This window comes from Lynx rufus, unplaced genomic scaffold, assembly GCF_022079265.1.
Source record: "Lynx rufus isolate CCGP_SWC_20201006 ecotype Redwood Valley unplaced genomic scaffold, mLynRuf1.p SCAF_27, whole genome shotgun sequence".
NCBI lineage: Eukaryota > Metazoa > Chordata > Mammalia > Carnivora > Felidae > Lynx > Lynx rufus.
The window spans coordinates 8,443,784-8,468,655 of NW_025814842.1; the positions used below are offsets into that span (position 1 = coordinate 8,443,784).

General features: G+C 54.4%; 1 protein-coding gene across 12 annotated transcripts in view; it reads left to right on the forward strand.

The window, feature by feature from the left end:
- Positions 1-24,872, forward strand: part of CUX1 (cut like homeobox 1) — a 368,307-nt gene that overhangs the window by 61,411 nt on the left and 282,024 nt on the right. For all 12 annotated transcript variants that reach the window (XR_006964038.1, XM_047089156.1, XM_047089160.1 and 9 more), the window contains one exon: positions 17,517-17,627. Coding sequence is in view for 11 of the 12 variants with exons in the window: in XM_047089156.1 (XP_046945112.1) it covers positions 17,517-17,627 (111 nt within the window). In the remaining variant the exon portion in view is untranslated. The remainder of the gene's footprint in view (positions 1-17,516; positions 17,628-24,872) is intronic.

Genomic DNA, 24,872 nt, shown 5'->3' on the forward strand with positions numbered 1-24,872 from the left:
AAGGTGGAGCTAATCCGTGAGCCCCCCCCCCCCCCCCTTACAAGCCACGGTGGGTGGGAATCCTGATGGCAAAGCCCTTCGGGCCTGGTAGCCGGGGCGAGCCTGGCCCTGGGTACCGGCTGCTCTTTGAGGACTGGTGTGGCCCAAAGAAGAGACTGGGGGTGTTGGGTGTGGATTATATTTGGACAAAAGGAACCTGAAGCTTTGATATGGCTGCGATGGGGGTGTTCTGTTCAGCGGAGAGTGCTTGTCCGTGGGGAGGGGTGTCAGTAAGCTTTGCTGCGTAACCGGCTGGGCTCAGCCTCGGGGCGACAAGAAGAACCCGTGTCCTTACAATTCTAGGGAAGGACTGAGGCCCCGAAATTCTGAACCCTTCACAGTGAACCCGAGTAGCTCCGTGCAGTGACCTGCAGGTCAGAGCCGCCCTCTAAGAGGTGTCACGGGGATTAGGCCTGTAGGCAGAATCAGAGGTGGTTACTGTTGCCGGATTGTGGTGGTGACACTGGGGGCAGTGTGTGCGAGGCCGTCCTTGCTGACTCAGGGGCCATGTTTTCTTGTATCACCAATAAAATGTAGCCAGATAGCCTGTCTTGGGAGGGCGGACGCCAGTCGACAGCCTCCCGACGTGGAGCTCTCTCACTCCTGCAGGCGGCCTCCCAGGCGGGCACACTTACTCGCTGGGGTGAGGTTCGGGAAGGTCAGCAAGCGGGCAGATGTGAGAATGAAGCCCTACCTGTCACCCTGGGGACAGGCTCCCACCCAGAGTACATGTGTCATCCTTGTGCCTTCGGTGAAAGGCGGATGGGTGTGTGCGGTGACAGTCCCCACCCTGGGTGGGGAGGGGACACAGCTGTGTGTAAGAAGGGCCGGCGAGCAGATGGCCAGCCCCGCTTCCACAGCCCTGCGTGCTCCTCGGGAGGGGACAGAGCTTGCCGACTTCAGAACTCTGTTGGCGTGAACCACACTCTCCGAAAGGAACGTGAACACACAGACTTGGCAATGACAGTGTGCGAAGGAGGCCAGTTCCACAGCTCCATCTACTAATATTTTTGGTACAAAGCGGTTGCTAAAATTAATTCCAGCCTGAAACTTGATGAATTCTCAGTCATGGAATTAACAGGTTTCGAAATGAAAAAAAAAAAAAAAAAAAAAAATCGGCTCGATTAAAAATAAATGTTGATGCCGGAAATTTGGAGCCTGTCCCTAACAAACTACATCTGAAGTTTGTCACTTGAGAGGATTCGCTTGCCTTTTGGCGTTGATGGGGAAGGTGCAGACCGATAGCCATTTGCCACCCCCCCAACCCCATGATCTCTCAGGAGGAGTCAGTACTATTCTTTATGCCCACGGGCCGGCAGGCAGGCCCCGCCAAGATGCAGCCCAGCTCCCTGGGGCCCCCGAGTGGACGTGGATCGGCAGGAAGTGGCACTCCCGCGACCACGTGTGCAGTAAAGAGCACACAGGAGGCACAGCCTCCTTCCAGCCCGCACACCCAGTGCACCTGTCGTCTTACTAGGCCTTGCTCTGAATTTACATCAAGCCAACTATTTAGGACACCCGTGTGTGTGTGTGTGTGTGTGTGTGTGTGTGTGTGTGTGTGTGTGTGTGTGTTTCATTTTATTTTCAATGAGGTTTCAAACTCCCTCTGCCCGTCTCTGTTCTCTGGGCCACAACGCGGAGCTGCAGGCCATTGGACAGGAGACCTCTGTGGTCTGACCCCCTTGGAAGCGTAGCCACTCCCGGGTGTGCTAGGTGAGCGTCACAAGAACAGACAAGGGCCTCGCGGTGAAGAACTAGGAGATTTGCTGGTTTAAAGATCACACGCGGGCCGTCGTGAGCCGTTCACTCTTTCCGCCCGGCCTCAGCTCTGAGTAACGGCCAGGATGTAGCACGGCCAGCCCATTATGGTCCCCAAGCCTCCATGGTGGCCTTAGCTGCAGGGATTGAAAATTGAGTAAGCGACGCGTGTTCCTGGATACATCCACGTGGCAACAAGCTGGGCTTTACCAGTGTTCGAAAAAAAACAATCCTTACTCAGGTGTCCCTGCACCGCCAGGGCTCTGTCCTCCAGCTGTGAGACCCAGTAGCACTCCCCGGGCTGCCCCGTTGGGCCTTTCTGGCAGCCGGCCGGCTTGGGGATCCAGCGGGGTGAGGTCACCCCGGGAAAGGGCAGATGTACTGGGAGGGGGAAGCCCATTCCCCTGCTTTAAACCGCAAATGTCTTCTGATAACTAGTAAAATTGGCAAGCGGAGTGATTGAAAACATGTGAGAAGTAACTGGATCTAAGTTTCAAGTAGTACATATTTGAAAAGTTTTCCCCAATGTAAAAGTTACTCTTTAAGAGCCTTAAACTAATAAAAACAAGGAAATTCCATGTTACGGCTGCCACTCGGCCTTTCCATTTTTATTCCAGCAGTCGGATTTGACAGGTCCCACGCCGATTGGCTCCGGGACCCCCGTGAGCATTTAGAGCGCGGGGGTGGGGTCCACGAGCAGGCGTTGGCCGCAGCTGGGCTGGGCAGGTCTCCACCGCCGTTTGATGCTAGGCGAATTCCATTCTAGTAGATCCTATTTTCTCTTCTTGGGGCTGCTTCCTGTATTTACTTTATCCACTGAAGCTGATTCAGGATTAATTTAGAGACAGCTCCGGTTTCTTTCTTTTTCCTTTATCTCATTGCAGACTTCCCTGGGCGGCTGTCTGCCCCACAGGCGTTCAGGCGGGACATCTCTCACCCTTGGGGACCCGTGTCCCTTGTCCCCGTGGCTTCTCTGCGGAGCTGCAGGGCCTGCTCTTACTCAGCCTCTCCTCCTTCCAATCCATCCTTCCCGTGGCCGCCAGAACGGTCTTTCTAAAGACCTGCATTGATCACTAATCGCTTCCGAGAGTCGACAACGCATTGACTCAATGCAGCGTCAGATGCCCATGCGGGGCCTCGTTAGGTGCCCCCGGTCTGTTCCTCGATCCACCCCCCGCTTCTTTCTTAGTGACCCAGCGAATAATGGGTGACTTTGGCACTCGAGACCCCACTGTCCTTGCCTTTTCTCAAAGCAGATCTGGCAGCAACGAGCTGAGGGCGCTCCGCCTGCCCCCGGCCGATGGAAGGGGAGACCAGCTTCACCTGCTCCACAGTTAAGACCTAATCACGGAACTTTAGAAGAGGAGGGAGCCCTCGAGTTCGTTCCCTCCGTACCCTTGGGAGCCGGCTGTCCCCGTGTCCGCCCCAAGCCTGTTGCGCCTTTGAGTTTTCTGCTGGAGTGGAAGGAGCAGATTTAGGGGCAGAAAATCGTGCCTTTGAAATCTCGATGCATGGCTGTGTGTTCTCGGTCGGGTGACCGAGGTAAGGCCACCGTGGAGGTAAGGGTGGGACGGCCGTAATGACCGTGTTGTGGGGTCAGTGTGGCGGTTCGGGCAACAAGGGATGTAGAACCTGAGTCTGTCCGCTGGAGCTGCGGCTGTTTTTCTTACCTCTGCCCACTCTAGGCCTTCTGGAAACCTCCTTCGCGCCCCCTTCCCCCTCCATGGAGCCTCTTCCCCCACCCCTCAAGGCCACCTCTTGTTGCCTCGCCTGTGACATTGTCCCAGTCCTGCCGACAGGAAGTCCCCTCCCTTCCTGTCCGCTCCCAGGTAGTCTGGATACCGGTCCTGTAGCTCTGCCGTGACAGTAGTCCGGTTGTGTCCCCGGCTCGGAAGCTGTCTGCGCACCAGTGCGGTTTGTTGCGCCTTTTGTGCCCGGTCTTTCCCACGAGGGGCTTCCTCTGACGGGTGCATCGTACGTTGACCCAGCGGCAGGGCCGGAGAGCAGCGGTTTCCTGGCGCATTCGGCCCGTGTAGTGTCCCCGGGAGCGAAGCCTTTGGTCTCTGCGGCCCTTGTTTGGCATAAGTGTGCAAACGTGGTCCGGCTGTCTCTGAAACCGGTCGTGGCCTCTCTTGTGAGGGATCCCCTCGGACCTCCCCTCCCCAGTCCGGGTGTTCGCGCCGCAGCCACATGTGCTGGGCTATTGGCTTGGCGGTTACGTACAGCTCCTTAAGTGAAATACAGGTGTATAGAAATCCGGTGAAACCCATTAAGCAGACGCTTCGGGGCGGGAGGGTAGCCAGGAGTAAACCAGGAAATCCTCTTTTGTCTCAGCTCTTGTGGAACATCTTGATAAAGTAACTGTGTTGCTGTAGCTTCCAGAATTAGTAGAGTGTACCGAACATAATTGGTTGTTTTCGTTTGCCATCATTGGCGATCTCGATTATCGTTTCGGATCTGTGGCAATACTTCCTTTGTGCTTGCATTAGCTCGCAGCATCGGATGTGAACGCTGGCACGGAAGGACGCTGGCCCTCTGCTGAAACCTCACTGCCTGTGGCCTCCTGCCTGCGATGGAATGGCCTGGGCAGGGAAGTAACCAGAGAGCGTAACCGAGGCCGCTTGGCCCGAGCTCCTTCCTGATGCTGCCCGGGCGATGCCCCGGTGCCTGGGCCCCTGGCTGGTACCGCTGAGAGGGCCCGGTGGGGTGGGGTGGGGTGGGAGGTGCCCTTTTGTAGATCACCCTCTACTGGGAGCTGCCTTTCGCCGCCAAACTAGAACCCTCTGGTCCCCTTCGCCCCTCGACAAGTCACAAGGGACACAACCGATAGAGAACCAAGAACATGCGTTAGAGAAATGTCATTCCTAGGCTGAAATAAGCAGCGTCTGTGCGATTGAAAGGTGACAACACGAGGGGCGCCTGGGTGGCTCAGTCGGTTAGGCATCTGACTTCAGCTCGGGTCATGATCTCACGGTTTGTGAGTTTGAGCCCCGCATCGGGCTCTGTGCTGGCAGGTCAGAGCCTGGAGCCTGCTTCGGATTCTGTGTCTCCCTCTCTTCCTGCCCCTCCCTGCCCCTCTCTCTCTCTTTCTCGCTCTCAAAAATAAATAAACATTAAAAGAAATTTAAAAAAAAATGACAACGCGGTGTGAGGGGGGGGAAAACCTGTGCCAAGAACCTGAACTTGGAGCAGTCACAGATCAGAACACCTTGTAATTGGCATTACTTTCCTGCCTCAAGAACCTTTCCCTCGAGCCCCATGTGGCCCTGGGATGAAGAGAGGGCTGTTCGTGCCGGGTCAGAGCTGGGAGGGTATTGGGGGGCCGCGCTGGCTGAGCAAGCTGGATTTGGGTTAAGTATGAGAACCCCCTCACATAGTAGTAGTTGGTCGTAATCCTGTTTCTCAATTGTGTGTGTTCGATAGTTAGCGCCTTGTAAAGTCTGAGTTAATGCGTCCCTCCAGCTATTTTTCAGAAAGCTCCCCAGGCCAGATGGAGGGCAGCTGAGGGCGGGGCCGTCATTTCCAGTGCCCAGAGTGGGCAGACTGGGAGCAGCCCCTCTTCCTCCCTGGGCGTCCCGTGCATCTGGCGCAGCTAGAGGTGAAACTCTCGGAGGATTCAAATGCCCCCCCCTAACGTCACACTTCCGCTGTGGGCACGGGGAGCCCGCCTGCAGCGTCACCCGTTGGTGCCCAGCACCCAGGTTTCCTGACTGCGGCCAGCAGCACCGGTGCCAGGGGAGAGCGGAGGAATCACGACATTCACCTTCTCTGCCATGCGAGTGTCGTTCTGCGGGGCCATCTGGCTGGCAGCAGGTCTCCGCCAGTGGCAGGATGTTGTAAACCTTGCTCGCTGAACGTGGCACCGAAAGCCTCGAAAATTAACTGCAGAGATAAAATCAAAGCTGGCTCCGAGGTGACATCCCCGGGCCCGACACAGGCCGTTCCAAGGGAAGCTGGTCTGAGTCGTTGATAGATGCCTGTTACACGTTCGGTTTCCCCCAGGAGCCACTTCGGCATTCTTTTAACTTTTGCTGATAAATTCCAGGCGAAAAACATTTGGAGAGCTTTTCGGGGTTTTATTTGCTAATTAAAACGTGAGAAGGGAACACAGCTACAGGTGGAGTTCTCGTGCAAGCCACAGCTGTGATTTGGCAAAAAAAAAAAAACAAAACCCAACCTGACACTTTCAAAATGAAGTTATTAGCACTTCACCTATAACTGTGATAGCTTTTAACTTTCATGATCTGTCTCTTAAGCGCACACCCCCCCCCCCGCCCCCGTAGCATTCAAAAAAGGGAGCTAAGTGAGGAAGTTGGAGGATACTTTACCCTTGCAGAGGAGAAAAAGAGCTCCCATTTTTGCGGAACCTTTTTAACTTACAGGAGTTTTTCTCCTCCTTCATGCCGTGATGTCTTCCAACAACCCCCGTGAGCCAGGGTAGGTGGGATCTTTTACAGATGAGAAAACCAAGGCTCAGGGTGTCTTGGTGACCTAATTCTTGTAGCCAGGATGGAGCCTGGTCACCAGAAATTTTCCAGCTGCTCTCGCTCCCTAGACCTCATGGATGCCCCAAGGGATGGGGCTTCGTGGGCCAATCGCCCACCGTTTGGGTGACCCGTCTTGGACCGCTTGCAAGATAATTAAGCGAAATGGACTCTCATTCTGCAAATCAAATTCAGCTGATTGCCCGCCAAGCCCAGTCATATATTCCTAATAACCCCCAAAGTGGCTCAGCCCCAGCAAGCACTGGCTGGTTGGCTCGATTCACAGCCTGTGTCTGTGCCGGCAGATGTTTGTGGCCGGGATAGCCCAAACAGAGAGAGCGAGCGAGAGCTGCAGGGCGGCGGATGGCTTTGCCGCCAAGCTCTTTTCCAGGGAAGGGGAAGGGAGCCGTTGCCAGGGTGGCTGGTGCCCTAACAAATTGATTCCTGCCAAACAATAGAAACAAATATTTTCAACAGACAGAAATTTTGGCTCCTAAAGCATTCAAATTAAGGGCTTTATTTCTGAAACAAATACTTTAGGAGAAAAGCGTTTACCAGCATAGATGAGATCGGAGCTATTACTTCTGGCAGTGGCATCATTATTTTTTGAGATTAAAACATGCTATTCGTGTCCCTGCCTAATTTTGAGCCCGTGACCTTACCCCCTGTTTGCTGGAGAATGTCAAGTGCGTTAAGCTGGGACACGGGCAAGGGGTGTCTGCATGGTTTACTGCTGAGAGCCTCAGCTTCCGTGGAGATGGTCTCCCAGGTCTGGGTTCAGAACTCGGCTTGGCCCCTGATCCCTGGGTGGGGTACTTTGGGGCCATCCCCCCCCCCCCCCCCCCCCCCCCCCCCCCCCCCGCCGAACAGCTTATCGTCAGTTTCATCAGTGTGTTAAGTATCGGTGTTGTAACAGTTAACAGCATCACCCTCGGACCCTGGAGAGTCATTCTAGACCAGCAGTGTGTGGTAGAACTTCCTGCATTGATGGAATGGTCTTTATCTGTGTCATCAAATATAGTTGGCCACTGGCCCTTGGAGTGTGGCTACTGTAACAGAAACTGAATTTCTAATTTATCTTAAGTGGACATAGCCACATGTGGCTAGTGGCTGTCATTGGGATAGTGCAGTCTCATTCATTCTCCTCAATTAATTGGTCCCTGGGTCCAATTACTTGGTTGACAGGCCAGCCTGCTACAGATCTGCCGGCATCCTGAATGCAGCTGTGGGGGTTTCGGGGCTTCTGTTCTCTCTGACACTCACCTCCCGTCCTGCAGCCAGAGAGCAGCGGGGCAGTTCCCTTGAACTAGACCACAGACCCTCCGGGATCAACCTTCGTGGACGTGGACGTGGACGTTTTAAAATTGTAACAAGTTCTCATTTGGTTTTAGAATACGTCTCCCAATGTGCACTAAGTGTAAGAAGAACGGGAGTCACGGAGTGGAGGGAGCTATTCCCTGGGCATTTGTTAGCAAGGGGGAGTCACAGACGTGCCCTGCCTCAGTCTCCTCATCTGTGACATGGGAGTAGCAAAGCTCCTGTGACTGCTTCTCTTTCAAGTACATCCCGAGGCCTACAGGGTGTGTGTGTGTGTGTGTGTGTGTGTGTGTGTGTGTGTGTGTGTGTGTGTCCGGGGGGTGCCAATAGGTCAGACTTCATTGGCCCTCCCTGGCCCCCAGTGTGGGTCCTGCAGAGGAACACAGAGGAGGCAGAAGACCAGGTATTCAGACAAGGAGGCTCTCGCTTCTCCCCGGGAGAGAAAGCAAACGAGATAATTAGCAAGGACAAGGTGGAGGGGCTACGAGCGGAGGAAGGGTTCTCTGGGCGCCCTGGAGAAGTCCAAGGTGGGAGGGGGTCAGCACTCTGCTGTTCGGTGGAGGCTGCTGGGCAGAGTTTAGTTTTGTTTTGTGATCTAGCCAAAGAGAATGGTAAAGAAGGCTCCTTACGAAATAGACATTTATTTTTGTAGCTCAAAACTGGGCAAGTGTCAGCAATTTCCTATGGTTTGGTCAATATGTAAAGCAGGAGCCTTCTCGTCCCGGTTAAAAGTGTCCTGCCCTCTCCCTGCACCGGCCCCGGGCCACGCGGACCTACTCTTTGCCACACCGGTGCTCCGATCCGTCTGTATTTCATTATGCATCACTGAGACGCCGTCTCTCACGTCTCACTGTTTAAATGAGAGTCTGGCAAGTATTATATGTAGTGCAATGCTTGTGGGATACATCTGGCATTTTTGTCTTTGCATAGTGGGTTTTCAGCAGGGTGAGGAACAACAAAAAACAAGATCTCGGTGCTCTATTGAAATTTCTCAATCCCGAGGAATTCACAAAAGGGCTTGTATAAAAACTTTGTGCTCGTAGTCTTTGTTAGGTCCCTTTATTTATTTTTATTTTCTGAGTCGGTAATGCATTCACTTGGTTCAAAATTGCATTTCCATTTGAAGGTAGATACCGAGGGGGTGCCTGGGTGGCTCAGTCCCCTAAGCGTCCGACTCTTGATCTCAGCTCAGGTCTTGATGTCAGGGTTGTGAGTTTAAGCCCCGTGTGGGGCTCCACAGTGGGCACAGAGCCTGCTTTAAAAGTAAAAATAAAAAGCATACACCGAGAAAGCTTGCCCCTGCCATCCCCAGTGGTGGAGTCTGTAGATGGAACCGTGACAGGGAGGAAGTCTGTGTTGGAGTAAATCTTTTTACTTGAATTTCCTAGATCAGGAATGAATACCAAGTTGTGTCCCAGAATTGAGAACTATTGAGTACATATTAGATGAACAATAGCATCTTTAGAGCGAGAGCAGCACGAGGAAATAATCTTCATACGAGGTGGGGTCAGCTTGAATAGGGAGAGGAGAAGAGGAACTACCATTGTCATCGTCCCGGGCATTTTATCTTATTTAATCCTCATGACAGCCCTGTGAGGTGTGTATTAGTGTCCCCGGTTTAGGTTAGAGAGCCCGGCTGGTCGCAGAGCTCACAGGTCCCCCAATACACCGCCCCGTAGGCACCTCCTCTCTGTCCCTGTCCCTGTCTCTGTCCGGGGTACGGGGGAGCAGGACCCACTCTCATGGTGGGAAACCCGTGCTGTGAGTACATCACCTGTGCTCTGGGGACCCGGCCGGGAGGCTGCGTCCCCCTCTAAGGTGGGAGAAGACGGCTGGCTGGAATGCGCAGTGTTTTGGATTCAGCCCCCAGCGAGCTAGAAACCTGAACTGTAGGCAGCCCCTTGCCTGTTCACCTGCCCGCTTCTTTGTTCCCTGAGTTGAAGAGGCACAGGGTGTGATTAACCCAGAGAGCTCACTTCTCTGTGGCCAGCGTTTACTGAGTCCCTGCTAGGAGCTGGGCTCTGTACTGGGTGCCCTGGGAAGAGCATTCCCTCCCCCGGACCCCTCCTGGGATCTCCTTCTTGGGGGCACGTGGACACAGAGAGGGGGCACATGCGGGCCCTTCTCATGGGCAGGGGAAGAGCCCCAGCAGCGAACCCCATATCTGCTTTGCTGCTGCCTGATTTCCTCAAAGCACTGTCAGGATGGACTTTCCCGCCACTGTTTTCCCATTCCGCATTCTTAGGAGGGGGCTCAATGAAAGTTGTTTCCTAGGCTGCTAGGAGAGCTTGCTAGGGCGGCTCCAGCAGGGAGGAGTCCCTTGTGGGCAGATGATCCTAATTCTCGTAAAATGGTGCCATTTTAGGGCTCGACCCAGGATCCTTTGAGGCTGAGCAAGAGGGGAGTGTGGGTCTCCTCCAGGCCCCCCACGCCTCCTTCCCCATCCATCTTGCCTTTAAGAAGCTGGCTCTGTCAGCTGACCCCCTCCTCCTCCTCAGCCCCCACAGTCTCCTGAACTGTTCTCAAACATTCTCTACCATTCAAGGCCTCAGTGCTCGGGCCAGCCTTTTGCTTGCAGCCTCTCTTTCCGACTGGAAGGAAGCCTTGCAGAGTTGTTAAATTTCTGCCCCCTTCCTGTATATTTTGCTTTTTATTTTTCCTTTCCTTCTTTCTCAAGCTTACCCTTTCATTTAGCAAATATTGACTGCCTACCTGTGATGTGCCCCACTGCCATGTGAAGTGCTGGGAACTCTCCAGTGAGCAGAAGGCGAGCCCTACTGGAGCTTACAGCCCATCGGGAGACGTGCTGATCTCACACACTTGCACGCAAATGCAGCATTGCAGACCCTTTTGCAAACCAGGGTCACTGCCACGAGGCACAGTTCAGGGAGCTGGGCTCATACCTTACAGTCTCTTCCGGAGGGGGGTGGGAGGGGCTGGGGGCTGGGGAAATGGTGTTCAATCGGAGCTCCTCTGACAGTTTGATGGAGGGGAGCAGGGATAGGTCTCCCAAGTGGAGGGAACAGCTGACGCTGAGGGTCTGAGGGAGGGAGGGGACCCAGCCCTCTGGGGACAGTAGAGGAAAGCCAGTGTGCCATGGTCTTATCCAAGGCCCCCTAGGACTGACACGCTCAGATCCCCTCTCCTGCCTCCCCGGGAGGGTGTGTGCTTGTCCTGGCCACCTTTACAGCTCCCCCCAGCTCAGAGAGGTCATTGGTGCTCCCAGGGGATAAAGGGTGCCTGAGTCTTGTGTCCGGGTGCACTCTCGCAGCTCCTGTAGGACTCCAGGATCCCTGCCTTCCTGCCTTTAGGTGTGCTGTTTTCCACTGTTCAGTGCCCCCCAGGGTCCCCGCTGGAGGTCTGTCTAACCGGCGGCACGTAGGGCTTCCCGAGCGGGAGTGCTCACCCCCGGCCCCTGGCTGCCACCGCCTGACAGCCCCGGAGCCGCGATTCAGACTTTGGTGGGACTCTCAGCGAATCGGGGATCGTGCGCGGGGAAAGTGATGGGTGAGAACCAAGGGTCTGAAAAGGGCACCCGAGAAACACAGCCTCAGACTCGGTCCTCTGCCGAAACTTACAAAGTAAGTGAAAGCAGGGGCGTTTGCTTCAGGACTTCTGCAAGGTTCTCCTTTATATACCGTGCATTGTCGGTGCACACACCCACGGACGGAACAAAATGCACTTCCCGCAGCTCCACGGGGAGCACCACTCTGGGAAACAGGGATGGGGGGGCAGTCAGCCGGCCTATCCGTCCACCAGAGCCTGCGTCTCATTGTAGGGAAAAACTGAGATTTGGAGAGATAAATGCATACTTTTTAGCAGAAGACATTACAGTTAGGTGCTCAAATTCAAAAGGTATAAAGGGGAGAAAGTAAAAGGCCCCCCGCCTCGTTCTCCTCCCCAGGATACGGGGTGGTACCCATATCTCTTCCAGAGGCGTCTTGTGTACATATGAGCAAATGAAATGTGTGCACACGTACCTGTCCACTTATGGTGGATGTCTTGGTCGCTGTTGGTGGACATGTCTGGGGAAGCAGCCTCCATGTTTCTATTTGAACCCAGTTATTTCCATATTGGCGTGTTCCTCTTGTGTCCCTGCCACCCCTACCCTGGGGGGGCCTGACCAGGCTCCTGGTTCCTCTGAGCCCCTATTCTTGGTCTCTGACAGCAACCGCCCCCCCCCCAGGTTGTGCCAGGGACTCAGTGAGGGGAAGAGGAGGAGGGGGAGGGTAATGGGGATTGAGCCCATCCCCCCCCGGCCCCAGCCAAGATGGGCATCTTCTGCGAACGCTCATCGGGCTTTCTTGCTGGAACTTATATTCTCCCTTTTCTAACCCCTGCTCTCTTTTGGTTCCACTGGGCCAGGCCCTTCTGTCCTGTTGCTTTTCCGTGCCTGCCTGGTTTCCTCCGCTGGACAGTGGGCACCTGACTCATCGTGCATTCTCTGGAGCCCCCGACCTGGTTGGAGACATTGGTGGCAGACTGAGCTCAGGCCTGAGGTCAAGTGCGTGGCTCTTATAGTACAGAAAAACTCCTCTTGATGGAGCACGTCCCGTGCCCCGAATTGAACATGCTTTATCTTAATTCCCTCCAGAGAGGGAATGTCATTGGACCAAAACCACACAGGTTACAGCTGGGATGGAGCCTGGAGTCCTGGCCGGGTTGCTCTGAGGCCACTGTCTGAGGAGTCTAAAGCTGTTCTGTGTAGGGGGCTGGGTGGGGGCGGCTGGTAGGTGGGCTGGGGCCCTTACCCACTTCCTGCAGTTGTCCAAATGACCCTGTTGCTGGAAAGGAAGCAGAAAAAGCCCCGGGACCACCCCATGCAGAGACCGGGGTTGCCTTTCCCTTTTTGTACGGGTCCTCTTGGTTTCACCGATAAAGCCATTTTGGATTCACATACGTGATCTGCAGTTTGATTAGCTTGACAGGTAAACCCAAAGGAAATACCAGATGAACGAACTTTCAATTAAAGTTACAGACAATAAGCAGAGAATACTTATTTGCCTTGTGGAGGCAGTTGGCCAGGTATGTTTTCCGGCCACCCCAAGGGTGCTGGGGGAGGGGGCTCACCTCCCTGGGCCCAGGAGGAACAGGGAGCCCTTGAGGACTTGGCAATGGGACTTTATGAGAGGAGTCTCCCAAAAGCACTGCAGGTACCCCGCCCCCCCCGGTTCAATACAGACAAACGGCAGGCATACCTACTTTAAATTGATTTCAAATTGATCACTGAGGTTATTAAGACCTGTTTTATTTGGGAAAATTTTCTTTTAAATAGGCTTGTGGTCACATTTTATTTCCTGTGTGTGTGTGTGTGTGTGTTTTAAGCTTATTTATTTATTTTGAGAGAGAGAGAGAAAGCAGAGGGAGTGAGAGAGAATCCCAATCAGGCTTCGCACTGTCGGCACAGAGCCCAACGTGGGGCTCGAACTCACAAGCCTTGAGATCATGTCCTGAGCCGAAGTCGGGCGCTCAACCGACCGAGCCACCCAGGTGCCCCTGTTTCTTGTGTTTGATAAATCTTTAATACTCGGTTGAGAGGCTGGAGTTCAGGCAGAGAGAAAGTTAAAAAGTTAGGCACTTTGCCCTTTGAGGATCTGTCAGAAATGGGAGGGAAAGCCTGCCAGATGTTCTCGCCAGAGAGGAAGGCAGGACTACAGGCGTCCACGGCTCTGCGGGAGCCTAGCCGCCTTATAGCAGGGGGCGTGCCGGTGCACACGGGGCCTCAGGTTCCAACACTGGGCCTCGTCACCTCCTGGCATTGGCTGCCACACGATGACTTTGAAAGAAAACCGCAGTTTCTGCCTCCAGGTGCCTGTCCTTGTGAGACACTCACCCAGGACAATTTCCACCACTTCCAGCCTAGTTGAAAGTGCCCGGGTGTTCAGAGCCCGCCGGTTTGCCACCAGCCCTGCCAACTTCCCATGACTTTGGACTTGGGGCTGTCGGCTGTTTCCAGCGGGAGAATATTTCTAAATCGTTTTGAGGGGACGCCCTCCTCTGCCAATCCCTGGGAAAGCTCTGGCCTGGGTGAGCGGCGTTTTCTGTAACTGGCCACCTCCTCCTTGTTCATAAGCCCGGAGACTGGCCAGTGTGCGACGCGTTGTGCAAGAAACAGCTGTTGTTTTGACAAAGGACGTGCTTGCCTCAGTTTTTGAGTTACCAGAGTGAGTCAAGAGCTCATCTATTCCAGGCCTCTGCTGCTGGGCAGGGGGACATGCGGGCCATTGAACATGCGTATTATGGGCCGCACGATGTAAAATATGTTTCTAGAACAATATATGTGTGTATTTTTCACATCAGCAGGATTTAAAAAGTTAACAATACAGTGTTTCGAATTGGGTAATAATGCATGCACATGGCTAGAATAGTCAAAAGAGGTACAATTGACCCTTGAACAATGGGGGGATTAGGGGTGCTGACCCCCGGGTGGTCAAAGATCCACATTCAACGTTTGACTCCCCCTGAACCTTAACTACTCAGAGCCTACTGTTGACTGGAAGCCTGACCTATAACATAAATAGTCGATTAACTCGTACTTTGTATGCCCTACGTATCATATACCATATTCCTACAATAAAGGGAAAAGAAAACGTTCCGAAGAAAATCATAAGGAAGAGAAAATACATTTACAGTACTGTGCTATAAAAAACCCCCGCGTCTAAGCGGCCCATGCAGTTCAAACCCATGTTCTTCGAGGGTCAGCTGGACACTGAAGGGAAGGTTCCGCCTCCCCCCTCCCCCTCCCCCCCCAGCGCCTTCTCAGAGCCAAGCAGTTACAAGTGTCTTTTGTACCATTCTGGAGACAATCAAAGCTTATGCAAGCATATGTATAGATACTCTTTTATACAATACTGGCATTGTTCTTGCACTTTGCTCTTTTTGCTTAAATATATCTCGAAGATCAGCCCATCTCCTAGCACATGTAGGACTTTTTCTTACCATTGCAGAATGATCCTTGAGTGGATATGCCAACACGCTCTCGTTGGACACTGGTTGATTCCCAGGTGTGGGTTTTTGGTTTTTGTTTTCTCTTGGTGAGTTTTGAGTGCCTTTCAGGTGTGGGGACCCTCCATGCTCTTTTTTACACGTGACCAGTGACTCCGGGACTGAGGGTTCTGTATTTTAGGCTCCCACCGCCACCTCCCGTGAACACATTAAATTCCCTTGTTAATGTGTCATTGTATTTGACACTTTGAGCATAGGTGGGCCGGGTAGATAATAAAACAGTATTTGGCTTATGTTTAATAGCCGTCTCTTCTCTGCGTCGTCCCAACAACCGTACAAAGCCTCCGTGTCCTTCAGAAGGCCTCGTGGTGGTTTTGTAAGGGACCTGGCCAAAGATCGCGAGCCCTAAGTCTGACCAACCAGACCCCGGGGCCGGGCAAGCCCAGCCTGTCCTCCTTGGCGGTGCTGGTCGGTTTCTGTGCTGGCGGGCCGAGGCACGGTATTAAATCTGGAGACTCGCGTTGGTTTCTCATGTGGACCTGCGTATGTCTGCACGCGTGGGGAAGGGAGTGTGGCGGCCCCCCGGGGGGTCCCCGACTGCCAGCAGTACGTCACCCCAGGCTCACGGGCCCTGTGGCCCCGTGACAAAGGTGGGTTCGCTGCCTTGTATCAAGGGTCCTGTCTCAGACTCAGCCCTCCTTGGTGGGGTTTTCTGATGGATGTGCCCATGGATCTTGTGGGCTGGGTCGGACTTCAGCGTGTGGGGCATGCAGGGACCCGAGGGGACCGTGTGCTCTGTCACGTCTTCTGCAGCCTTGCCCCGCTGTCCCCACGCTCGTCCCTCTAGGTGGGAAGGTGGGGTCAGGGCTGGGACCACAGTCCCCTCTGTGCCCCCCATCGTCCAGCCGTTATGGCTGATTGGGTGACAGCCCCCCCCCCCCCCCCCGCCCTGGAATTTAGGTCCTCGTTGGAAGCAGTCAGTGCCCAAGTTTTCTGCATCTGCGGGCGATTAGAACAAAACATCAACTCTACTTTTTCTGTCGTGTTTCAATATTGGCGTTTCTCCCCACTTCTTGAAGCCTCCTTTTATAACTTCTGCTCCTGCTGCTTAAATATAGCCGTCTAAGTCCTCCTCCTTACCAGATTGTTTATATTTTTGAAAAGCCTTCTGCTTATCTGCGATTGCTCTCTCTTCTCCGTCTCCATCCCCGCATCACCACATTCGTTTCGGTTGCTCTTTTTTCCCTGCCTTCACTCGACTGGGATGTGTTTCAAATGTGGTCTATCAAAATGTGCAGTGTTTCCCTCTTTTCTGCAGTAGCTTTGACATCTGTTCTTGAATTCTAGCCCATGTTATTCTTTTGGACTTGTTTGCTCAAGATTTGCTGTAATGCCAGAAACACGACAGGGGAGAGAGAGTGCGGTGGGGAGTGTCTCCCCCTCCCCACCCCCCACCCCCCCAGTAGAAACCGTCTTATGATTTCCAAGTCGACACCACGCTGGATGTGGCTCCAGCGCCCTGTCGTCCTCTCTGGCAGTGACCCGCCCCATACTGTACAAGTGAAGTGCCCATCAGGAGGCCCCACCAAACTCCTCCGGTTACTTCCGCCAAAAAGGGAAGCAGGTGAAACCTCATAGGGGTGGGGGTGGGGGAGGGGGAGGGGGGGAGACTCACGTGCTTCCCGGATGTCTGTGGAAGGATCTCTGTGTCTGATTTGCCTCGCTTTTCAGTCCTCAATTGGGTCCTTGCCCTGCTGGGCCCCAGGGGATGGGGCATACCACGGAGAAGCCATGCGCAACAGCCACATCGAATCCTAAGCAGAAGATGCCAGTGTGTGTCTTTAGTAACTGAGGCCGCTGGGCAAGAAAATGGGCCTTTTGGTGGCTACGGCAGCGTGTCCTTGTGCCCCTGCTGTCGGCTTGGGACACCACTCTGGGCCCATCTGCTGCAGGCTTGTTTGAAACGGATCCCGTTGGCACCTCCTCCCAGAATTTCCGAGGCCAAGGCACAGGTTCTCTGATGCTCTGAGCGTTATTTTGTCGTGTGAGCCGAGGTCCTCTTCTTACAGGGCACCCGGCCCTGGTGGCTCTCAGAGTTTCAATGCAAGGACAGTAGCTTGAGAATAGCTGTTGTTACCAGGTGCCCCATTCCCAAAGTTGACTGCATCCTGCAAATCATTATTCTTGGAATTTGCCCCGTAAAGGTCCCTCCTGAAAACTAGTCACAGGTTATGGGCATGATACTTCACCTCTCTGAAACCCACAGTATGTACTGTTAAATGAAAGCAGACCCAGTTATCAGCACACAAGCCCCCAGGCCCACACTGTTGAAGACAGACGAATAGCACGCCCCAGCGAGAAGCCCAGAGTAAAGCAGAGTCATCAGGGCACAGAGACTCGGCAAGAGGGAAAGCTTGCTAAGAACAGAAACCAGGAGCGCCTGGGTGGCTCAGTGGGTTATGCGTCCATCTCTTGATTTCGGCTCAGGTCATGATCTCGCAGTTCATGGGTGCGAGTCCCGCATCTGGCCCTGTGCTGACAGCGTGGAACTTGCTTGGGATTCGCACTCCTAGCCCCTCCCCAGCTCACGCTCTCTTTCTCTCTCTCCAAATAAAAATAAGTATGTTAGACGGCATCAGGGCATTGGGCTGACGCTGGCTTTAGCAAAGAAAAACGTGTCTGCGTGTTCTGTCCCCGAAGCAGTCATTTGTGAGGTGCGTGTGGACCCACGGCACATCGAGCCGGGGGAGCGTGGTGTTCCGGGACTTGCGCACGGGACGATGGCAACTGCCCGAGTGTGTCCACTCCCCTCTGCGGCCCCAGCCCCTCCTCTACCCGGGAGTTGGTAACCCCCAGAGCCACGGGGCGGGGGGGGGGGGGGCCTCTCCCGGGTTCTGGTCGAATGCAGATACGATCCCCTCTGGTACGAAGCAGCAGTGACAACCTTGTCTTCCTTTGTGTCTCTCTCGACAGAGGGAACTCGATGCCACCGCAACAGTACTGGCGAACCGGCAAGATGAAAGCGAGCAGTCCAGAAAGCGGCTTATCGAGCAGAGCCGAGAGTTCAAGAAGAACACTCCAGAGGTGAGGCCGCAGGACCGTCCAGGTGTCTTTGAGAGGGGTCTCCCTGCCCTCGGACATATTCAGAAGCTGTGTTTGTAAGCATTTCGCCCCCAGCAGACTGCGTGCCTCGCGGCGGGCTGGGGGCCCTCGGGCGTCGGTCGGTTGTCTGAACGCAGGAGAGCACGAGCTAATTCCAGATGCGCCTGCTGACCCACTTGGGTGTGCGAGAGCACGTGGCCGGCTGCGTGGCCCATTCGGGGCTCCGGCCCCCACGCTCCGTGCCCACGCCTGTTAGCACGTGACCCCGAGTCCTTGCAGGAGCCCCGAGCACGAGGGCGTAGCGGGAGGGGGTGCGGGGGGTCCTCAGAGGGCCCCTTCCCTGCTGCCCCGTCTGAGGCTGCACACTTCTGAGGACGCGATGTGCCGATCCTTCTTGTCGAACAGACATTTAGTCCGGTAGGGCCTGTTAAACGCCTCTGTTTCCTGAAATACGCTTTAAAGGGCACTGGAAATGTGCTCCTCGTGGGCTCTTTTTTTCTTGTAAGTACACGTTTGAAAGGCCGTGTTCAGAGGGCCTCGGGCAGCATTTTCCCAGTCTGTTTTCGAGGCCCCTGGTTCCCCCGGTCCCTGTCCAAGGGTTTGTAAGAAACGAAAAGCAAGGAGGGTTTTAGAGACCATTGGACAGACGTGGGAATTGCTTTCCGGGAGCTTCTGCCAGGCTGGCCCACGATGGTTCTCGGGCCGCGGGCTCTCGCCCCAGCCTCCTGCACCCTCCCGTCAGGCGAGAGCGGACTGCCCACGTTCTTCTGTGCAGGACAAAGGATCAGGTCTGGAAGGAAAGCTGCTTTCTGGGAGGCATGCCCCAGACTTTCATAATATTCCTGAAAAATGATGCGTGATTGGAACTTTCAAGGGCAGACCCGTGTCAAGTGTACCGTCTAGCTTGCTGCTTGAGGGGGTGTGCTATTGTGAGTCATTTTGGGAAACAAATCATTAACCCTCTGTTTTCAGAATAAATATTTGGGGAGAAAACACGATAGCCCAGCGGGAAGAAAGGGGGCTTTAGGGACAGACCCACCTAAGGGCTTTAAATTTTAGATCCACTGCTTGCCCTCACCCTCTCCCTTAAACGTGGATCTTCCGGTCCTATCCAAGCACAGGTGCACATTGTAGAGATTCGGGCCCGGTTACCGCCTTCCATGTGGTATCGGGGATCTGCTCTGCTCTGTGTTGAGTAAAGACAGGATCCAGGACTGCCTTCCTCTAATTACTTTCCTTCTCTAAGGCCACTTCAGAGCAGGCCTTCCTGGAGGGTCTCACTGTGGGGTTTCCCGAGCTCTCATCCTTGTCCTTGACTCCTGTTTTCCCCTGGCTGGCGCCCTTCACATCTGTCCCTCGAGCCACCCTTCGTACCGTTCCCGTAGTGAGCTGTCATCCTCTGCCCCGTGTTCTTACTGCCCTTCCCTTGGTGACCATCTTCCTTGGAAAATCTAAAACAGAAGGTCAAGGTCATCCTTCCGAGGCAGCAGACAATTCAGTAAACATAATCTGTCCCGACCCGGATTCCTGGATGTTCCGAGTCCCAGGCTCCTGTCAGCTGTGGGGGCGGGGGCCCGCCGAGGGGGTGCGTTCCCCTCCGGCCGCTGAGGGTACGGCCCCTCCCCTGACATGGAAATGGGAGACCAGCTCACACAGCTTGAAGAGCCCTCCCCCTCCAAAACACGCAGCATTTTATCTCCTGATCTCAGTCACTGGAAGAGGCTTGGGGGAGAAGCAGTGTGGTTCATAAATGCCATTTGGAGCATTTCTTTCCAGAGCACAGTTTTAGACCCTGTCTTCCGTGGAGAAGAGGGGCCCAGAAACACCCGGAAGGGGACAGAAGGTTTCTGTGCTGCTCGCTCCTGGCCTCTGCCAGCTGGTCCAGGCTAGTGCTCACTCAGGCTACTCTTGCTGCAACGAGGAGAGTCTCGCTGCAACAGGAATTTCCAGGAAGCCGGGAAGGGTGACGCCCCCTGCGGCTCCCGCCCCTTCCCTCGGCTCTTTCTATCCCAGGACCGTCCACGACATCTGTGTGGGGTCCCTGTGGGAACCCTGAGGCGAGAACTGATAGGGGAGATAGGTTCACTGATGCCACCAGCCGGCCAGAATCCCGTGTAAATAGTGAAGCCACGTGAGGCCAGAACGGGGGTGGGGGCGTAGCTATAGCCAAGTCCTCCGGGGTTCGTGGAGGGGGAGGGTACACACGTGTGGGGGTCTGGTGGCACGTGTCGGGACTCTAGTGAGTGCGGGGCCTGGGGTCCACAGGGGATATTGGATTGTCTGTTTGGGGTCACAGTGCAGAGGGGCCCCCACGGTTTTCCAACATCGGTCCCCTCTTGTGACTACACTGCTGGACGGATCGTTCAGCAACGGAGGGAATCAGTTCACACTTAGCGTCGAGGAAACTCTTTGAGAGGTTGGACATAAAAGTGAAGGTTGCTTAGAACTTGTTCTCAGGGGTTAAAAAAAAAAAAAAATTGGCTCATTGGCAGGAGAGGCATCTTCCTTAGGGGGACATAGACCAGGATCTCCACACCTCAGAAAGTTGGCCGAGTGAGGACGAGGCTCTCGTTCCAGGGCGGGTGGCCAGTGCTGTGACTGGTTTGCACCTGGTGTGCTGATTGCTGATGAGCACGCGGGAATCCCCCCTCTGTGTTCCGGGGAAGAAGATAATGCGCTCCTAGCGTCCGTCGAATGTTTAGTGAATCTACTATGCAGGATGAGGGCACCAGAGAAAAGTCAGAGGCGAGCGTGCTGGTCTCCCAACAGGGAGTTTCTATTTTCCAACCTGGCCCTGCCCACGGGTAGCTGGGGAAGCTCAAGTCCAGAGGGAAAGGGGGGCTGTGCGGGAGGCCTCAGAGCCAGCGGGCAGGTCCTTCCACACGGGACGAGCCCCGGGAGCACAGAGTGGCAGGTGCCGCGGTGGCCAGAGCCCTGAAGGTTTTTCGTGTATGGTGCATTTTTTCTTTTAAGTTTCCATTTTGTGTCATTAGATTAATCCCTTCACGGTCAGTTGATATTACTGCTTACATCTTTTTAACCCCCAAATTGTGGTTAATTTGAAGATGATTGCAATTACTCCCAAAAAAAGTGGTAGACATTGTTCTGATTCAAAACAAACAAACAAAAAAGCCCCTTTCAAAGAAAAATGGTTTTTAATTTTAATTTTGGAATGAAACATCCCTTCCCTATTGGATTAATAATTGATTAGGTGAACATAAAAGACTGGGGGGATATTTCTATATTCTGTCACTTTCCGTGTGTATCACCTCCGGTGGCTTACTGCCTCGTGGCACTGGTGAATTACTTCACCTCCCAGAGTCTCAGCGTTGTCACCTGTCAAAAGTGTGATGATAGGGCCCAGCTCACAGGGGTTGCTGTGTGTGTGTGTGTGTGTGTGTGTGTGTGTATATGCATGCATATGTTGTGTATTTGTGTGTGTGTGTGAGCGTGTGGAGGGCTCCACACAAGCCTGGAACCTCGAGTCCACGGCGTGTTTGTTACCAGTATGAGCTTGGGACATAGAGTACGGAGCACATTAGATGTAGTTGATTTCTATTTCTCAAAGCCAGCTCGGGGAGCTTAAAAAAAAAAAAAAGACACAACAAGGGGGCTCCTGGGGGGCTCAGTCTGTTGAGCATCCGCCTCTTGATTTCAGCTCAGGTCATGATCTCACAGTTCATGGGATTGAGCCCTGAGTGGGGCTCTGTGCTGACAGCATGGAGCCTGCTTGGGATTCTCTCTCCCTTTCTCTCTGCCCCTCCCCTGCTCGTGCGAGCATTTTCTCTCTCTTTCTCTGTGTCTCTCAAAATAAATAAATAAACATTAAAAAAAAAAAAAACCACAACAAACGCAGGTAGTTTCAGCTCGTAGTATTTCGGAAGTTGGTTTGTGGTGACAGGTAATCATTTTGCAAATATTTTTGGAACACCTTCCATGTGCCAGATGGTTCCGCCCTGAGGATACAACCCTATCCTTGTTCTTAAAGAGTTCCTTATCTTTCTTACCAGCAAGTTGAACATCTTGATCTGGCATGTTAAGTGCTAAGATGTTATAATTGGAATCTTCTGAATGTAGACTTCCCCCCCAGAAACACTCTTCTATCCGTGGTAAAGGTCTCAGCCCCATGTGCCTCAGTAACCCTTGTTGTAGGTCAACAGGGCCCCTGTTGGGCCTTGGTTCTCAGTCTCTGAAACACCGGTGGGTGTTAAGGACCTCCTTCCTCCCCTGAGAAATGCACGCGCTTGCATAGTTTCTCCTGGACCCGCTGAAGCTCACCTGGAAGCCCCTGGCCTAGAACACAGTCCCTGAGATGCACATCTGCAGCCTCAGTGTGCCACATCTGGAGGGCACTGGGGGTAGGGGTGGGAGACAGGAGGAGGGTGGTGAAGGGGGAGGTTAGGCAGGTGGCAGTATGTGCAGGAAGGGCGGTGGTGGCTTTCTTAAATTTTTTTTTTTTCAACGTTTATTTATTTTTGGGACAGAGAGAGACAGAGCATGAACGGGGGAGGGGCAGAGAGAGAGGGAGACACAGAATCGGAAACAGGCTCCAGGCTCTGAGCCATCAGCCCAGAGCCCGACGCGGGGCTCGAACTCACGGACCGCGAGATCGTGACCTGGCTGAAGTCGGACGCTTAACCGACTGCGCCACCCAGGCGCCCCTTTGAAGATTGTATGCCACAAAGTGCTCGCCTTCTGCTTTGCTCTTGCCCTGATCGGAGATCCCAGGTACAGGCCGGGATGACCTTTGAGGCCTCGGATGGCATTCGCGTCAATGAAGCCGACTGCGGACTGGGTCAGCAGGGACGTGGAAGCACGTGGGCACTGCCCACAACTGGCCCTGGGAGGCCGGGCCCACTCCGCACTCCTGGAAACAGTCATTTCTGGAAAGTCTGGGACAGCGCTAGGGTTTCACGATTCCACTCAGGGATTCCTTTTTCTTGTTCTCCCATCAGTTAAGTTTTCCACTACTTGGCCAGGCGGTGACGTGAGCCCAGGCGGTGTGGCCACTGAGTCCGTGCTCTTAACTGCTGGGCTCTGAGGCTGAGTGAGGCGCGGGCCCTTCCAGGGAGGCCCCGGGGCGCCTGCAGGGGGACAGCAGGCCCAGCTCACCGCCATGCTATTTGGATGGAATGCTCAACTCTCAGAAGAAAGGTCCTCAGTGTCAGACTCCATCCTACAAGGAGCATGAGCTTTGTTTTGTTCTGTTCCTGCTCTTTTCAGTGAGGGAGGAACCGTCCTTCGTGGGGGGCGGGGAGGGGAAGCAGGGAGCAGGGGTGCAGTGATTTCATCACAGAACCACCCTCAGAACTCAATTCTGCCCTGTGTCCAGCTGCTACCCCAGAGTCGGTCTCAGGCACTTGTCTGCCCAACTTGGCCAGGTTGATTCATGTTTCCTGTAAAAGGGGCCATGTCAGCTGGGGCTGGCGTTTAGGGACTCTTGATGGTGCTTTTTGTCCCGACGTGCTTGTACCTCGACATGTCTTGCCCTCGAGAGCGTTAATCATCGTGAAACCCGGCCCAGGGCGGTCATCGTCAGAGTCGTAGTTTTCCGCGTCCCTCCTGCCCGAGTGCCATGGCGTGTCTCCTCCTGTCACGGCCCTCACTGTCGTGGGCACAGCTGCCTGGGGTCAACACCGGGACTGACTGCCCCTCCCTCACTCGCCATCCACGCTGGAAGGTGGTCCTGGGCCCGATGCCAGCCGCACACCCGGCTCCCTGACAGGGAACATTCTCTTCAAGGCTGACCTGACCGCCTGCTCGCTGGCGTTCATTTCCTGAGTGGCAGAATCTTGGTTCGCCCCTTCTTGGTTCGCTGCTCTGAATTTGTCATTCTTGGGAAACTGTTACCAAAAGTCAGGAGTCATCTTGGGGTACCACCTGGAAAGGAATCTTGTGCTGTCCCTCCGTACAACCGTAACTAGGGCTGTGGATCCCTTCCCACCTCCGGCAGGGGGGACCCAGGGGGGCCCAGGAGGGGACACCTTCTTCAGGAAAGCCACAGCCATCTAGTTGTTGATCAGGATGCACCCTCGGAATGAAATGAGAAAGCGTGTGCCCCAGCGTCGTGTCCCTCACACGCAGGTCACCCAGTCCCCTGTGGCCGAGGTGAGGACGACACTGCCAACTCTGTGAGTCCTTCCGTGCTCCCCGTGAGAGGAGGAGCCAGCAGGCCGGGGGATGGGGGGAGTAATATATAGTTGTGGCCCAGGCCCAAATGCATTTAGTCACTGCCTCTACAGCCTTTATATAGACACTGCAGGGAGTGACTCAGCCTGGAAAAAGAGAGTCACTTAAAAATAAAGTTGCAACTCAAATGGACACGTCCTGCACGGGCCGCCTGGAGCCCGCGTGGCCGGGTCTCGGTGAGCAGCGGGGGCATCCGTGCCCTGCGTGGTGCTGGAGGGGGGCCGGGCGCTTCCGGCATCACTTACTGCATCGTGGAGTCGGGGTGGGGGGGGCTCACACGTGACCCCCTGTGCCTCTTAAACTATAAAGCGGTGCGGAGACGTTATTAGCAGCTACTGGGAACGTTTGTGTTGAGTCGCGAGCGAATTCTCCACTCTCCGTCTTCTACGAACGGACGGAGTCCGGAGGCCGTGCGGCTCTTCAGTGACCACTCAGCTTTTGTTTCGTGCCTCTGTCCTTGTAAGAATCTACAACCGATGCACGCAAAAGGCCTGAAACACCGGCATACGTTTCCTCATGTCTCGTCGGACGTGGGAGCGGTGGGTTCATTGAAGACCCACAGTGCCGATTGACAGACTGGTTTTCACAGAGCTGGGCGGACCAGACATGCCCCTCAGTGATGGGGGAGGAGGCTCATAAGCCTAGCAGGCCAGGGAGGCAGGCTGGGCACCAGCTGGACAACCCCCGCTGCCGACACGCTTCTCATGTTGGGGGGTCCAGGAACCTGCAGCAGCTCCGGTAGAACGACTCTCTCCTGCTTCTTTCTTTTTTTTTCTTAAGTAGGCTTCATGCCTGGCACAGAACCCAATGTGGGGCTTGAACTCACGACCGTGAATTGCAGACCTGAGTTGAGATCAAGAGTTGGACACTTAACTGACTAAGCCACCTAGGTGCCCCTCTCTTGCCCTTTTTTTAGTATTTATTTATTTTTATTTTTTTGAGAGAGAGAGACAGAGACAGAGTGCAGGGGGGGGGGGCGGGGGTGCAGAGAGAGGGGGAGACAGAGTGCAAGCAGAGAAGGGGCAGAGAGAGAGGGAG